The sequence below is a fragment of the Neodiprion virginianus genome, chromosome 3 (assembly GCF_021901495.1).
Source record: "Neodiprion virginianus isolate iyNeoVirg1 chromosome 3, iyNeoVirg1.1, whole genome shotgun sequence".
NCBI classification, from domain to species: domain Eukaryota; kingdom Metazoa; phylum Arthropoda; class Insecta; order Hymenoptera; family Diprionidae; genus Neodiprion; species Neodiprion virginianus.
Window position 1 is genome coordinate 41,118,614 of NC_060879.1, and position 16,836 is coordinate 41,135,449.

Here is a 16,836-nt window from a genome sequence, read left to right on the forward strand (position 1 = left end):
CTGAAGGAAACAGCTCGACTGTTCTGACGTCTATACCTTGTCCTGCCCTACCCCTGCTCGATCTCCCTCTCTATTTCTCCCTCGCTCTCTGCTGCTCTCCTCGACAGTCGCCCTCTCTCTTTCTCTATCTCTCCCTCCCTTTCTAATCCTCATCTTCACCGTCATCCGTGGCGTAAATCCTCCACTTCTTGGCTCCCGTGGTGTATTCCCATTACTATTGCCAGGCTCATGTCCACGTCCATGCCATGTTCATATCCAAACGACGACGTGGTGCATTGGTACCCTGCAGTCTTCTCCCTTCCCTGCAGCCGAGAGGTACTCACGGATGCACGCTCCTACCTCGCCTTGGCTTGCTCGTCAGATTGCCCGTCATCATTATGCTATCATCCAGTGAACCACATCCAATGACTCGCGATCGAATTCTCTCGCGCTCATGTATCGCGTACGCTGGTTGCGCCCAATGTTTCTGGGCCACTGCAACGAGCCAGCGCGAACCGGCCATCACCGGTACTGAAAATTGTTACTCTGTGATGTCTGCGAGATATACATATAGTAGGTATGTACTATACATGTTGCTCGGTTAAACACTTAATTGAAGGTAGGCTTTTTCAGACCGATACACTTCACTGCAGAAGTATGTATACGCGTTCGTTATGTACCTCGCTGAAATTCGTCGATTTCACGAGTCATTCGAATATAAGTCTCAGGTGACTTTTTTTCTCGTTGGACTAATTGGACTGCACAGAACTTGGTGCAAAACCTGACACCGTGAAGATCCATAAGTGATTGCATACAGTTTCGTCTATTTTAGGTCAAGGTCAATCGTTATTGTCAAATCAGGAGTTTCCATATTTCCTGAGGTAATGACATGGTTAGAATCCGATTGTCCATTGGCATTGTACGGATAACCTATAGTGCTTTCTCTATTGGCAAAGCTTCATACGCGGTGGGACTGACGAGGACTGCAAATGAACGGAACGTAAAATAGAATAACAACAATGAAACCATGATAATGACCTTTCCCCGGATAGGCGGCTGAGTTGCTGCACCGAAGCGATGAAATTCTTATAACTTCCAGGCAGCTAACTATTTTAATAGTGTTCTTGTAACGATAGTTTAATTGTAATCGCATGGCTAGTTTCGTTTGGCCGATTATATAGTGATCCGATACATCGTGGGTAGTAGCAAAGTGACCCATATACGTGATCGAATTCTCATACAGAGATGAAGGTGCATCTGCAGATGCAAAAAATAAGAACATTTGTTTCGCCGGTCAATTACTTTCATTGTACTACCATACCTAATCGAGTAGCGATCCGCAGCCACCGTTGATTTGTTTCAATCGCAGGTATATAGGTCGCGAAAGTTCTCGCTGATCCTTATGTTTGCAAAATTAAAGGACGCCGCAAAATCCACGGATGTATACTTAAAAATTCTTCGGTCAGGCGCAACGGTCGATCAGATTTTGTAGATGAACTAAGAATGGCTATGATGAGCCTTCGGATGACGATGATAACTTCGGGAGGAATGCACTGCGCGTGGGATGGGAATTCGATGCTTCAATCGGATACAGTGCGACTCACAATCAGGGTGCAAGCACCGAAATTCGAGAAGGCACTGAACCTCAGCGAAACATTCGTCGAACTGTACATCTGCGGGGCGATGGTGCTCGAGAACGAGGTTATAAAAACGACACCTTGGCCTCGGGCCCGGAAGTGTTGGACCCGCCAGGGATTTCGAGGTTTTGAGGCTTCAATTACATAGTCGCGCGAAATGCTACCACCGTAACTTCTTCTTCGTCCAACTGACTGCCATGTCGCTGCTGGGTACATCGATGTGAGAATGTGCCGTGTGTATATTGTATGTACGAGAACACGATGCAGTACCTTATCGGAAGTGGAACGAAGGAACGAGGCGACGAGAGAAAAGGACGGCTGCCGACCATGGGTTGGATCTCGGTGATGAAAAGGGTTATTACCCGCAGGCTGCGATCAGCCGCGCTTTCTCGCCTCTCGGCTGAACAGCGATTTGCACCAAGAGCATACGTCCGTGTTAAGTGTAGGTAGATGTGGATGCACGTAATACGCGGCTACCTGCATGCACACGTATATTATTCGTATGTTTGCGCGTATGTACCTACACGCCCACGTGTGTAGGTCCGCCTACAATTCTTACTCCGGCATACCGTGAATCATGATTCAGGCTACTTAATATATTGGTATACCGGCACATTGCATCTCTACGGCTAGCTCTCGAACACAACTGCACTTGGTAAGTCAGCGCAGGACTGCGGGGCGTTAACCTACTTGCACGTTGACCGGGAAACCCTGCTCGGTCAATAAAGTGGGTTTCAACCCGAACAGTATCCCGGTCCTACGCCAAACGCAGATTCCGCATCTGCTATAGAAGATCTCTGAGCGACGAACCATGGCTTATCGGTCAGGTAGGTCGAAATAAGATTCGGAGTCCTTACGTACAAATTGAAGAACAACGCTGGTATTATATCTCGAATGCCATATCTCTAATTAACATCACGGTTCTATCCAGATCATCACGAGTATCATTGTGAGTAGAAAAATGGAACGACTATCCTTGTGTAAGATCACATCAATGGTTCCATCAGACAGAGGACTGGATTTTATGCAGTGATAGTCTAGGGAGGTGGAGGCGGATACTCGAAGAAGGTGCAACGACCTTCTCAGATCTTCATCCTGCCAGACCATTTAATTTTTTTCATACTTATGACATTGCAGCCGAGTAAATCATGCTGTAAGATGCAAGCACGTATCAGCATATCGGACCCATGTTGTTCGTGGTGCAGCCTGATACGGGAGTCTTGTCTGTAGCTGTGCATACATTATATTGTAAATGTGCACTGCGCGACTCGTAAAGTGTAGCGGTCCCAACTAATACCAGCTCAGCAACTATGTTACGTACCGGTGACTTGTTGTTAGTAGTAAACACATTCAATTAATTTTTGTCTATGCCTCAATTCTTCCATTTAGCATTTATAACAGTGTCCAGAATATCCAAGCTGTTGTTAGTTTACTGCAACGGAAAAGTCATTTAATATTTCATACTTGCTATGGGTTGGATTTTTATGACGAAAACAGTATCCAGTGAAGTTAGTTCTTTAAAGCATTCGCATAAGTACGGAAGAATAGAGCACCTTATACGAGCTGCGAAATGGGGACTAACTCTAGACATTTCCCAATTTCTATTTATAAAGTAACATCTTTGGATTTCTTCTTTTCAGTAATGCAAATCGTACGATACGATCGTCAATGACGATGATCTTCCGCGATGAAAGCAGATGTTTTCTTTCTTGTAGCCTCAGCTGAACTCGTAATTGTTTTCAGGATCTTCCACGAAATAGATTGTGAGCTGTACTTGTTTTAATCTAATTTTGTTCTTCCGTATGTTCGTATACACCGAAGCAGGCTTATCTGCGCGTGTCTGTAACGTTATACGTATGACTTAAAGGCTTGGAAGTTTTTAATCGAGACTAAGTTCTCATCTGGGATTTGATCTTCAGCACCCTCAAGGCCAATGGGACAATAAGACAGTAATTTAAGGTATGAATAACGGCGATCGTAAATCGCCGAACTTCACTCAGCCTCAGAGAGATCAAGGTACGGAATAAAATAGAAATAAAAGGGTACTTGGTAATTGTTTTTTCAAAGAGCAAGGCATCGTCCACTAGACTCTGGTCGGTGGTAGGATCATCAATTCGTCTCGTTTAATTGGATTTTGAATAAACGGTACAAACTAGGGAGTCTTGCAGCGGCATCAAGTTTTTACTTCCCGCGACGTAGAACGTACAATCACTTACCGGTTTTGGAGATGCTAATTAATAGTAAACAATACCAGGGAAAGAAGAGTAAAAATCAGACACGTCATTGATCTACAATGGTGTCGAGTGATTTGAAACTTTGGAAGACAACATTTGCTCGACAACATATACCTGAACATTTTTATGTAATTTAACGTACCCATGGCATGTATAAACTTTTCACTTGACTACTGCATAGACCAACAGTGACGGAGTGTAATTGGCGCAGATAGTGCGAAAGTAGGATACGTGAAGTTCTCTACATGCTAAGTATTTTTTGCATACTAAATGCCGTTTCCTTTTTCAGAGTTTCAAGGCATTGTGTAGCGCAGCGATTAAGCCCGTAATGTTACATTAGTTGACCTAGATTGGCGTACAGAATGTACTAAAAATCTGTTGAATTACTTTCAATCTATCGTTTTTTAATTCCTAGTTTCAGTAATCGGACAGTGTATCCCATTCACTTTAAGTTGGTTTCGGCGTATCATTCGAAACACTCCATCTTCGATACAAATTCAGTGAATTGCGGAAAGGAGATGACAATAATCTGGAACATCCAATTTGTCGTGCTACATTGCTTGACCCATGTAGAAATTGAATTGAACGAAAATGACGCAGCGCACCGCGAGTTGAAGAATTTTCTAAGTACGATTTATTCATGAAGTGTGCTAAAAATCATGTAATTGCAATTATAACCATCGCCCGGTTAGTTAGGCATCAAGGCATGAACGTGCGCACAATGGCAGACCATTAGAAGTTCAATCATGAGAAGATATCGGAAGTTCCGTACTCTTCTAGTTATTCAGCCTCACATTTATCTAGTGAAGTTGAATCACGAGTACTAATAGTTGGAGTACATTTTAATCGGTACAAAACATCCGAAGTGGAAAGTTGGAAAAAAAAACAAAAACAAGCTACCGCGAATAAGTAAATAACATAGGGACGGTAAAAACTCACAGTTGACCAGTCACGTACTGTAAAAATAGTTATGAAAGTGAGTAATTAACTGTGGTATGCTCCTTTAACTCGTAACGACAGCTTTTTCCGTCAGAACTACCGCCGTTGCAGCAGCAAAGTATCGCAACGTCATCATCGATGTATAAAGTGCACATGCGGCCGAGTCCATGCACGCTTCTTCCGGCAATGCAAGGAGCGTTCCGACCTCGGCACGGATAGTTTCATTAGTGTGTCAACCACGTGCAGCAAGAAGTAGAAGAGTCAGGATCGGCGGAATTTCCGCGCCTCACGTAGTACCCCGGTGGTCTTCGAGCGAAGGAGGCAGAACTCGATGATTCAGGTCTTCAGAAAAGTAGTTGGTATCATTATTTTGTCGTTTTCGCACCCGTCACCGTTACTCGGTATTAATATTTCAAGTAATTATTTCTATAACGAATCACGACTGGATTGCAAATTAGTCTTCCTAATGACACGTCTGCAGATATAAATTGAGATAGATACGCGAACAGTAAATGATCGGCTGTTTTACAGGACTCTTATTCACAACGCCAACGAGCTCACATGAAATTATATGTGGATCAATTGCAAGCACTTCATGTCTACTATGATTTGCATATAAATAAACGTCCAGAGCTCAGAGAAGTTCTTTAAACTTTTTGAAGTTAAAGTTCGTCACGTTGTTACTACGATGCGTTTATAAGAAGAAACTTTATCGACCAACATTAGGATTGTTTGAAATTCAGTAATACTGTAATTAGAGCAAAGCGTACTCATATCATGAAAACTCAACTGTTCTTTTCGCCAGTCTGAAGTTTCAATATTATTCTGCTTTTTTCAGTGTTTAGATACTTTGGCGTTACTAAACTCAACCTTGACGAATTTTGGATTCTTTCAACCGATAATTTAAATTGTAACTCCAAATGTTACGACATTACGAATATGCGAAATAAGATTTGTGCAAGCTGGCTATCAGAATTGAGTCTTCATAATTACAATTCGATTGTTCCGGTGCATGGTGGAAATTAGAGATGAGGATATACCAAAATTCATCGGAGTATTAATTTCAAATTTCAACACCTTTGGTAAGTTCGAGGCTTTAGCTCACAACGCGCAGCGTTGAGAGCCTGCACCGTTAATCGGTGCGTTCGAGTGTCTATAGTGTGGCCCACGGCCCCACTTTGGTTGGCCTTATATTGGAAAACCATGTAATGGGACGATCGGTCGGTCATGCGGTCGCGGATCGGACGGTCGGTCGTTCGTTCAACGCTCAAGTCCTGGTTATCCGTAAAAACACACCGAGGTCTGGGCCGATGATCTCGGGACCACACGCATGACCATAGCTAGAAACTCTTAAGCATACAACTGGGAGAAGTAATGGTGGCCAAAGGTGAGCTCAAAACGAAACCTATCACCTTTGAACGGTTATCCACATTTCACCGTGCATCAAGGTTATTTTAATACTTATACTATTGAATTATATATTATAGGTAATCTGTTGTGTTTTTCTGATATCTGCAGTCTAGTTTGTGCTACTACTGAAACTACTAGTTGCGAAAATATAATACAAGGTTTCACCTCCGAAGTTGTAGCATTGTTGACTTTGGAAAAATATTAAACCTAGTTTATTAGTAGGGGGAAGCGGAAAGTCCTCAGAGGGGCATTTATCTTTATACCAGATACTGTAAGATCTTCAGTTTTATGATCTAAATGAAAATTATTGCACTATGTTTACATATGATAATGAGTGGTTAGAATCAAATTTCGTCCATTCCAAATAAAAAATTTCCTGTTTTTTGAAAAAGTAATACATACGTGTGGGAATGCTTATTGGACTTGGACTAGAACTTTCATCTAAGCCATTTTTCTATCAAACCTGTTTTCCGAACTATTCGACCATTTCATTTAAAATGGAATACTCTGTACATTACTACATTTTTCAACCTTAAATCAGTATAAGAATACCATATACGGTTTGCATTTGCCTGTAGCCTTTAAATGGCCTTTATATTATTATACATATGCGTTCTCGATTCGTGGAGCTGGATGTCGAGCTAGTAGAACCCTTGTAAATGCACAATATGACCCGAGTAACAACACTAACTTTCTCCCAAAATACTCTGCTCTAGCGGATTTTCATTGCGTCTGTATCATGCTGCTACGCAGAATAATTCGTCGAACCAATTGTTTCGTTACCTTACTTGTTCCTTTCGAATACCCTTGGGACAATCTCAGAATTTGGCATAGTCCCGTTTTCTGTACGGGTACTTAAAGACGTTTCAGTCCCTGAATCGATTCTTCGATTGTGAGTTCGAATTACGAGATACGAGAATCGAGGCTCTACGTCGAGGAATCTACGTTACCTTCGTTATTCGTAGAGTCGGGATAGATGGCGCCATTAGAGCGCGTCGTTCGAACTGTGATGTGAGACTAGTTCGAGCCAGCTCCCTGACACACGCTGCTAAAAGTGGTTCGCAAAATGTCCCTCGATTCTGCCGCGAATTTCCACCATTAGTGGCGCTAGTAGTTACCTGATGAGCTTGCGCGCGGTCAGCGAGGGCAGCAAGCGTGTCAGAAGTCTACTAGCGCCCACGTAAAGGAACTAAAAAACGGGGACAAGACGCGTACAATTTTTTAGTATACGAGCAGTGGTGAGTGTCAGGGGGCTGGTTCGAGCCATCGATAATACCATGGAGACAAAACAAGGAGGAAGAATTCAAACGGGTGAATTGACATGATCTGCCCATTAAAAATTTGACCACAAGCGTCGTTAGTGTTCTTTTTACACTGAAGCGTGATTGATTGCAGGGATGCCGAAGATCAATTAATCGATGAGCTTGGAATGTAATTCGTAAAAAGTTATACTCTCTCCACTGTTTTCGGTGCATACGGAACACTGGTGTCATTTTATTTCAGGCAGCTATTTGTTTAGACGAAGTTCAGTCTCTTCATGTAGTCTCCATGGATAATATTGGCACATAGAAATAAACAAGAGAAGTGAGATTATTTGGAAGTAGGAGAGACTGTGGCTGATTGTCCCCCGGAATCAGCGCCCTCTGTTTCCAGCGAAACAGGCAGGAAACTCCTTGCAATTGCAAGACTTAAAATTACCAGCGAAATCCCAAACCTTAGGACTAATATGTCATTCTCGATGCTGTACAGTTTCGTTTTGGCTTTATTCAAGTTGACAATCAATTAATTTCTGAAGTTGGACTTTTAAAATAATAAACCGAATTTCGTACGAAGAATTCTGCCCTCGTTGCGAAAGTACTCTTATTTCTGTTCACCACCCGGTATCTTAGGTTGCGTTTATACCATGCGATTGAAACTCATTTATGCTATTGCAAACGACAAGAAAATCACTCGAAGTACGTAGTCAAAGTTAAACAATACGACATACAAGGAGATATTTGGAGATATTTTTCCATTACAAACAGCAGTTGCATACGAGACTTTTTCGTGATGCTGGAAGTCACGAATATCTGGTGAAGGGAATGGAGAATACAAAAAAAATTTTACATATGCATAAACACAGTAGGATCTGTCTTCAGTCTCTTCTATGAATCTCACAATCAGTAAATACAAGAGATAGTAAAGTGAGGTAAGTTTGAAGATAATTTTATCTGTGATAATTATTGCTGGCAGTGTGATTAGATCCTCTGAAATATAAACATTTTTTTGCATGCACTATTTCTATGCAGTAACGCTTGTTGACAAGGTTTACTGTTATGCTATACTGCATTATATACTACATAAATTATAAATTGCACTGTCCAAATTTCATTTCAGTGTTATGAGTTTATGCAATTCATATATGTTTTCACAGGGGTCAAACTAACAATAAGATACCAATGTTTAAATTTATGTATGTTCAATGAGTTATCATTGTAAAGTCACCGCTGTGTTGATCGAAGTCAGTACTAGTATATAGTGTTGACTCTAGCATAAGAACCTAAATGGCGATGGCATATTAGATTTTAATCATGCTTCAAAAAGCTTGAAAACATTCAAGCTACAACTGATTAAAAAAATGGTTTTTATATTTCTGCAGAGCTTGGAAGGTTCACCAAACGCCGTGATCTCCGGCTTTTCAATCATAGGCACGTTGAATCCATTCATCGGGTGTGGACAAATTGAGGAAAACTATTTTACTTGAATGACCTTACTGAAATGGTGGTAAGTACTCGTACCAGATCCATACAAAGCTCAGTAACTTGACTATTGACTGAAATGTCATTTTTTGTTTTGCAAATCATCATTGCTGATTAGAAATATTGTTGACACCCTGTATGGGCTGCGTTTATTTTAGAGTAGTAACAGTGGTGGAGCCATCTGGCTCTATATTACCGACTGAATAGAAACAGGTAAGAAGATATCATGGCTGCAAGCTGCTGACTCTTGAGCTTAGTAACAATACATTGATAAATAGCTTGATGAACCTAAGTAAGAAATGCAGAACCAACAAAGAATACAACATGTGGTATGAAATTTGGCATAAGAGCTAACGTAATTCATTCCCTTCTTATTACGTACTCATGGCGTAAGGTGAAAACCATGTACTTTGAACCGTAATAATTATAACAGCGAACTACAGGCTTTTATACAAATTGTACAACTTTTCAGCTGCTTAGTATCATTATTTTGTTGCTCTAACTTCAATCACGATGACTTTTTTTGTGTTTGCATTTGGATATTGATGATATTACTCCTTTCCTTGTGATACGTTAAGTGCAAATATTTGTAAGCAATGGCATAATTTTGTGTACCAATACAAGTATACCAACTACTATACAGTTTATGCTTTATTGCATTAGATTCAATTTACTTTTTCCATCATTACTCTATATGGTTTATTACAAGCGTATGTTTACTACTCGTATTATTGACTTATAAGGCGTGAATCTATTATTTTCAGGAATGAATCCACTGTTCAATTCTACACAATAAAAACTAATTTCAGAGTTTTTAGTAAATTGTCACAACGTTGATTAATTGATAATATTTTTTGAAAACAGGATTCCGATAAGCCAGATGCTAGTCCGAAATTTGTAATCTCAGCTCTACCTCGACTGAGAAGAAATAAAAGACTTGAAAATAAATGGGGACAGAAATACTACACAACTCTAAATGAGGCAGTATTCATGCAGCAATCGATTCCCTACATGCCTGCAGAGCCTCCTGCGTCGCTACAGAATGAAGCAGACGATTGTCACCCATTATATGTTTGTACACAATGTAACGATTGGTGAGTCAATCTCTGTGAACTTGACTAGCAATAATATGCGACACAAATTAGTTTTAGCAGTGATGTAGTGAAATTTTTAAATTTAATCAATTCTACCAACTGTCAGCAGGTCATAGGCAAATTCTTTGATCATTTCTTGACCCAAAATATTGTTAGTTCATGGATACGTAATAAAACATTTTGTGTGTGTTAATGAGGGTAGTACATAACAATGTATTGTAGAAAAATATATGCAACTTTTGCTTCCAGTTTTCGCTTTTCGAGCAGTTTTGATGCCCACAGTTCCAGGCGGAGTTGGGTTTTGGGTTATTGGTGTCAGAATTGTTTTATGACTGATTGTTGCCACATGAAGAGCGGTCAACAGCCATGCTTCGATTGCCAGACGGCAAATCGTCAACGAAAGACATTTTTAAGAGCAAAAGGTTTGGGCAAAGGGCGAAAAGTGGGTGCAATCAAAATTTTCTACAACCAATGTCAGTTTTTCGCCCATCTTAAGGCTCATCAAACAAGCGTCGTTGACATTGGTGATATTATGCTGATGCCAATACCAACTGACATTGATGAACCACAATATACTGAACTGGAACGACTTTGCGAAATAATTATGGAGCACATGTTTGTCACACGGACGCATATCATGGATTGGTTACAGACAAACGAGCTTGGCAATAAATGGTGGAGACTATTACAGTCGAAATTGGAAAATAACGACAATTCAGTGGCTGAACTTCTCGGAATTCATGGTAATAAGAAAGTTGGAAGACTCTTTGTTAAACGGCCTAAAAAAACTACTTGTGCACCCAAATCAATTTTCTCATCTATTTCTGATACAATTGAATCCGTCATTGCACAATCAACTTGTAGCGAAACACCACCACCGACCGAAAGCGAAAATTCAAGGAATTCCCCCATATCACCAGTACTCATTGACAATGCTGAGCAACACGTAGAAAATGACGACAGCCCTTGCACTACTACAGACATTGCATTTGTTGATTGTGGCCCATCAGCCAAAACTTATCCACCGGACATCGCAATCTTACTCCCCCCGAAAGATAAACTTACAATAATTCCAAATGGAAGTACCAGTTGCAGTAAAGTTACTAATTTGACGCCAGTCAGTACGAATTCACATCAGTCCGTCCAGGGACCTGAAATCCCACTGAAAATGAAGAATTGTGACGCCAGCAATATCATATCCAGCAAGCTCGCAAGCTCCACTTCTGAATTTAATCAGCAAGTATTTGAACCGAAGATTTCTGTTAAAAAATTTGCCCAAGAACGATCACGAGACCCATCTGTAATTATTTGCAGCAAGAATTCTACAATATCAGTTCTTCCAAAGCCACAAATACCGAAAAAACTGGTTCCTGCTTTAAACATCAAACTACCTATTGCTAAAACACCATTATCAGGTCGGGAAATAACGAGAGCCATCGAATCGTCAAAGAAGGCGGTGGCACAAGCTTCCGTCTCGACTTCAGGATCAAAAATACTGACTGTGCACACTCCTAAAAATGCCGATCTCTCAGACATTATTGGGCAGCTACCACCTGAGGTAATCAACGGTAAAAAATTAGTCTTTATTGGTCAAGGGGCAGCTAGCTTTACTATGCTTCCCCAAAATGAGCTAATTTCTAGTCTGGGAATGATAAAAATTTCGTCTGAATTGGACAAGCAAAAAATAATTCAATCAGTACCAGCAATGTCAGTGTCAAGTACTTTGAACCAACAAAGTGTGCTTTCGACGTCGGAATCCGTAAAAAAAAATCTTCCGACAGAAAAGGCAAAACCTAAGCTCTCGCAAACATATGCTGACGGTCAAATTGTTTATAAAAATGGGAAAAAATTCGTCATTCGACATGCACGTAAATCTATTTCAGGACCCACGTATCATAATTTAAATAATGTAAAGTTCCAGACGATTCCCAAACATGTCAGCCTTTCGGCATTCTTGTCACAGTCGGAACACCCTTTAACTTCTTACATACCAATAGCACCCAAGTCAGACGAACAATGCGTTCAAAAAGCTGCACCTCTTTCAATACCATTACCATGCAATTCTTCTGACTCCTCTTCATCTTCTTCGCCACCTCGTAATGCCTCTGCTCTCTTATCCACTTCCGAAAATTCGAAAGGTGTGATATATGAGGCACAGGTCAAACAGAAGAATAGTGACATGACGAAAAGAGAAAAATCTCCTGGTTCTCGAAATTCGTTTGAACCACAGTCTTTAATTTCCATTCCTGTTGATGTGCCGCAGGTGGATGTTGTCAATGACATCCACACAGTTCAATATCTTTCAATGGAAACCGATACAAACGGCAAAATATACATTGATTTTTCTAAGAAAATGACAAGACCAGTCAAGATAAACGAAGGGCTTACACGGGGGCAAGGAGCTATAAATTACAGCACGCTACAAAGAATCTTTAAAGAACAACTTCGTTACCATGGTGAACAAAGAATCAAACAACAAATTCAACACTTGATACAGGTGAATTCGGAATATTCCAAAACTATTGGCGACACAAATGGTGTAAGCATTTTGAATAACCTTGTCGCTATCGAAAGATTAGAAAATGCTTTAAAAGAATGCAGTTTGCGGCCTGAAACAGGTCAGAGTTCAAATGATTACATCATTGAACTACTAGCGAATTCGAATTTTGAAGAACCAGAGGCACCAACTATTTGCCCTACTTGTAATAAACCGAAAAAGTCACACAGTAACTTTGTAGCATTTTCAGAATCGATTTCGAGAAATCCTGACATATGTCACTGTGATAATTACATATGTTATATTTGTAATGTATTTCAAGGAAACATGTCTCGTTTTATAGCACATTTGAATTATCACGCTAAACAGAAACCATATCAATGCCCAGAATGTTTCAGAAAATTCGCTACTTTCTCTCGATTGAAGGCACACACATGGACGGCTTGTTTTCATGTATTGGCAAAGAGATGGTTCAAGTGTAAAGTATGCCAATTCGAAGGCTTTCTTGACATGGAATCAATAGCAAAACACTATATACTTGCACATAGCAAATTGAAAATTGCCTGTCCCGAGTGTGGGCTGCTCTTTGATTCACATGCCCTTTTCGTCGAGCACTGTAAAGCCGATCATCCAAATGTACCTAATCATCTAAGACCAGTCAATCTGGTAGAGTGTAACGTTGGAAATTGCCTTGTTAGCCTTGAACATTATAGATCACACTTGGAAGATCACGACGGCATAGTGAAAATACTTTATTACCAATGTCCGTTTTGCCCTTTCCCATTTAAAGACAGGCAGCGAGGTCGGGAGATAATTAAACGTCATTTGCGTACATGTCATCGTACTCAACATGATCAATTATCTGACTTGGTAAGTTCGGAATGCTTACTTGATGCCATGTTTCCAAGTGGGTCGACAAAGTTAAAGTCAAATACCGAACAAATACATCAAGATGATCAAACCATTGAATTTGATCAATGTTCTAATGCTTCAGATGTAATGCAAACAAACATAGATACTCTCAGCCAAGATAGTATAGGAAGTAATTCAGAAGCAAATAATCAACCATCGTCTGACTATTTAAATACCACTGTGACGAAACAGGAGTTAAAAAATGGCGTAAAGTGTAGTATCTGGTCTATAAACTTGGCCCATCCGCAATTGGAGACCATCGATAATCGTAATAATGTAATTAGCGAATACAGCTCGTCACCAAAAATATTTGATGTGAGATCAGTTACACCAGATTCATATGCAGAGCTAGGAGAAGCGACAAAGGAGAAAAGAGATATAAACACGGATGAAAAAGATACTAACCCTGGACCAATTTCAGACCTGTGCATGTCTGAGGAAGTGTCTGAAAATGTTATTGTAACGGAGGATGTGGACAGATCTGAACAGTCATCAAATGTTGAAGTTGTGTCAAATCATGCTCTTCCTAAGATCGTTGAACACCAAATTTTGCCATCAAAGTTGCCCCAGTTGATACTCATTAAGGAAACAGGAACGAACGTGAATATGACAAAAATGAACCAATCGACTGTGGCAGCTTTAAATGCAATTGTGAAATTATCGGATCAAAACAGATCAAGTCAGAGCCTAGTGACAGGAGAAACTGCACTTAAGTTGACAGAACTGGAAACAGAACCTACTGATGAAAAGACTGATGCCCGACAGAAAAATAAGTCCACTGTGCCAGTTATTAAAATCTGTAATACAATTGTGTGTACATCTGGAGCTGAACAATTGAAGAGGCCAACACAAGGGAAACAAACTATGGCTGTTAAAACACGCAACCTACCTGTATCGGTTCTGAAATCCAAGAGTGCTGATATTAGAATAGTAGAGAATGTTACTGATCGTGAGACGAACAATCAATTATCCAATTCCGGCACTGAAGGTAATGATGTATCACAGATTATCAATTGCACCTCAGGCACTGGCAAAGAGGGAACCAAAAGTATCTCGTTCTTTCATGATGTTCCAAAATTGCCACCGTTAGCAAGAATCCCTCAACATTTGTTAGTCACATCTCAGCAGAATGTAGAAGTTACCATGGAGAATCCTCAGTGTACAAAGGATGCAGCAGGCAAATTTCCGACAAAATTGAAACAAAAGAGAAGGCAACTTTGGCGGATAGCTCTTAACGCTCCAACCGATACATCAGAATTGGTTATTTACTGCTGTCACTTGTGTGGAGAATTAATAAATACATCGTGGTCAGTAATTGCAAGTCATTTTAACTCTAGGCACTCCGAGGATTATAAATTAGCTATAGTTACACCCAGACTTTTGAGAATGTCCGATGATTTTATTTCTAAGGGTTACAAGGAACTCCTTGGACCCCGAAAACGTAAGACAGATGCAAACAGTCCCACTTCTAAAAGAAGAAGACGATGGAATCCTAGAAAACATATTGAAAAAGACTTGTTAGACTTGGGGTTATGCATAGAACAAGAGTCTGTGCAAGATGGAGAAGGAAATTTTGTATGCAAAAAGTGCGACCAGCGATGCAATGATATTTCATCTTTGCGGAAACATATTGGTACTAATCATCGAATCAAGGACCATTATCTAGTGTGTTTGGAATGTGGAGAAAATTTTGTCGTTGAACCAAGCTTACAGATGCATCTGAAAGCGTTTCATCGCATACAGGATCCCACCACTTACTTAGCTCAAAACACAGCATATGCTAAGGAAGTAACAGAGGCGATAGAAAGTGAACCAAACACTGGAACTGCCAATCAATGCCATGTATGTATGGCTGTATTTGAGGACAAACCAGCCGTTGACAAACATTTGAGGGTCCATGGTATGGCATTTCTTAATCGTAAACGGATTGAGGCTCGGATTGCGGCACGAAACCCTGAAAAAAAGTTCAAAATGGAAAATCCTGACGATGTCTCAGCGGTTAATGTCTCAAAAGGTGAGACATTGGAAAATCACAAGCCTAGTGCAACAGAATCTGTTGATGAAACAGTACACCAGTTATCAAAAAGCGATACTGAAGAGGTGAGCTTGCAAAATTTACAACTACTTTTACATCACCTTTGTTTTGAAATAATTCTAAGTACTCACTTCGGGCTGAAATTTTTTTCATCCATATTCTGGACGCAAAACTCAATTTTATCTTACAATATTTCAGTTTATTCTGTACTTTCACTGATGTTCAGCTATTGTACCTCCACTCATTAAATTGCTACTGTTATAACTGAAATAAAATATATCAATGGCTGAACAATTTTGATACATTTTAGTTATATCTAAAGTCAACAAACCATGACCCTGGATTATTATATTCCTTTCAGAAAACGGGCAAAAAGGCTCTGTCGTAATACAGTGACATTCAAGCAGGAAACTTGTATGGTAGGAGGTGCTCATCAAAATGAGATAAGACGAGTTAAAGACTGTCAAAACACATTGCGGTGAAAAATGACGTGTCACCCATTGAAACAGAGGAAATAGATGGAGTTTATATTTTACAGTGAACATATACTTCATGTTATTGATATTGAGTTTTTTTTTACAAATACTACCTGCTATGTATTTTGATTTTTATGTTCGTATTCCGAGATGTTCGTCAGTAAAAATACTGGCATTTTAAAACAGCCATAATTGTTTCTTGGATATTATTTGAAAGTTGTATATTTAGCACGAAGAATTTTTGTCTGCAAAAAATTGCATTGACGTTTGTATGCCGCAAAGCAAGGCAATAATTTTCAAATGTGATAGCAATTTCCATTTTTCAAAGGTTCACCCAAAATAATGTAGTATGTTAAGTGGCGAATAGGTTATTGAATAAAATATACCTTACGGACATTATGCTCGAAAAAAGCATATTCAGCGGAAATTCACGAGTGAAGAAAAGAGGAAATCGGACGTTGTGTGAGAGTATTCATATCGGTATAATTGTATCTATACATTACCGAATATCTGAAATTCTAAGAGTTTTTCAGTGTAATATAAACATAGTCATAGAGATAAAACATGTTATTTGCGTACCTTGACCTTGTTTGAGATGAGCGGGAATAAAGATCGTTAATTTTCATAAATAGTGCTCTTTTCGAACCCCATATTGATTTCAATTCTTGTGAAAAGTTGTACAACAGAAACTGGAATGGAATTTCAATAACCGTTTGATCAGCGCACGTTACATATAGCACCGAAGTTAAATTAACGGTAAGTCAACAGCAGTCGGTACAACACCGCATCGCCTTGCCTTCGGTATCGTTGAACTTTTAGTGTTCGAGTAGTCCGTCAGGTGATGAAATTATTAATTCAGAAGGTAGCGCCATCTGCGCGCAATTT

At 39.9% G+C, this 16,836-nt stretch overlaps 1 protein-coding gene across 3 annotated transcripts; it reads left to right on the top strand.

Annotated features, from left to right (window-relative positions):
* The first annotated feature begins 8,109 nt into the window (after positions 1–8,109).
* On the top strand, positions 8,110–16,580 carry LOC124300211 (uncharacterized). Of its 3 annotated transcripts, XM_046754027.1 has the most exons (7): positions 8,110–8,387; positions 8,838–8,962; positions 9,096–9,266; positions 9,802–10,031; positions 10,281–11,267; positions 11,346–15,540; positions 15,837–16,580. In XM_046754027.1, the coding sequence occupies exons 3-7, from the start codon at positions 9,237–9,239 to the stop codon at positions 15,861–15,863; spliced, it is 5,469 nt and encodes a 1,822-aa protein (XP_046609983.1). In that variant the 5' UTR covers positions 8,110–8,387; positions 8,838–8,962; positions 9,096–9,236; the 3' UTR covers positions 15,864–16,580. The 3 variants fall into 3 exon arrangements, with proteins under 3 accessions (XP_046609983.1, XP_046609980.1, XP_046609982.1); XM_046754024.1 differs by having other exon boundaries at positions 10,281–15,540; XM_046754026.1 differs by lacking the exon at positions 9,096–9,266 and having other exon boundaries at positions 10,281–15,540.
* The last annotated feature ends 256 nt before the right edge of the window (positions 16,581–16,836 follow it).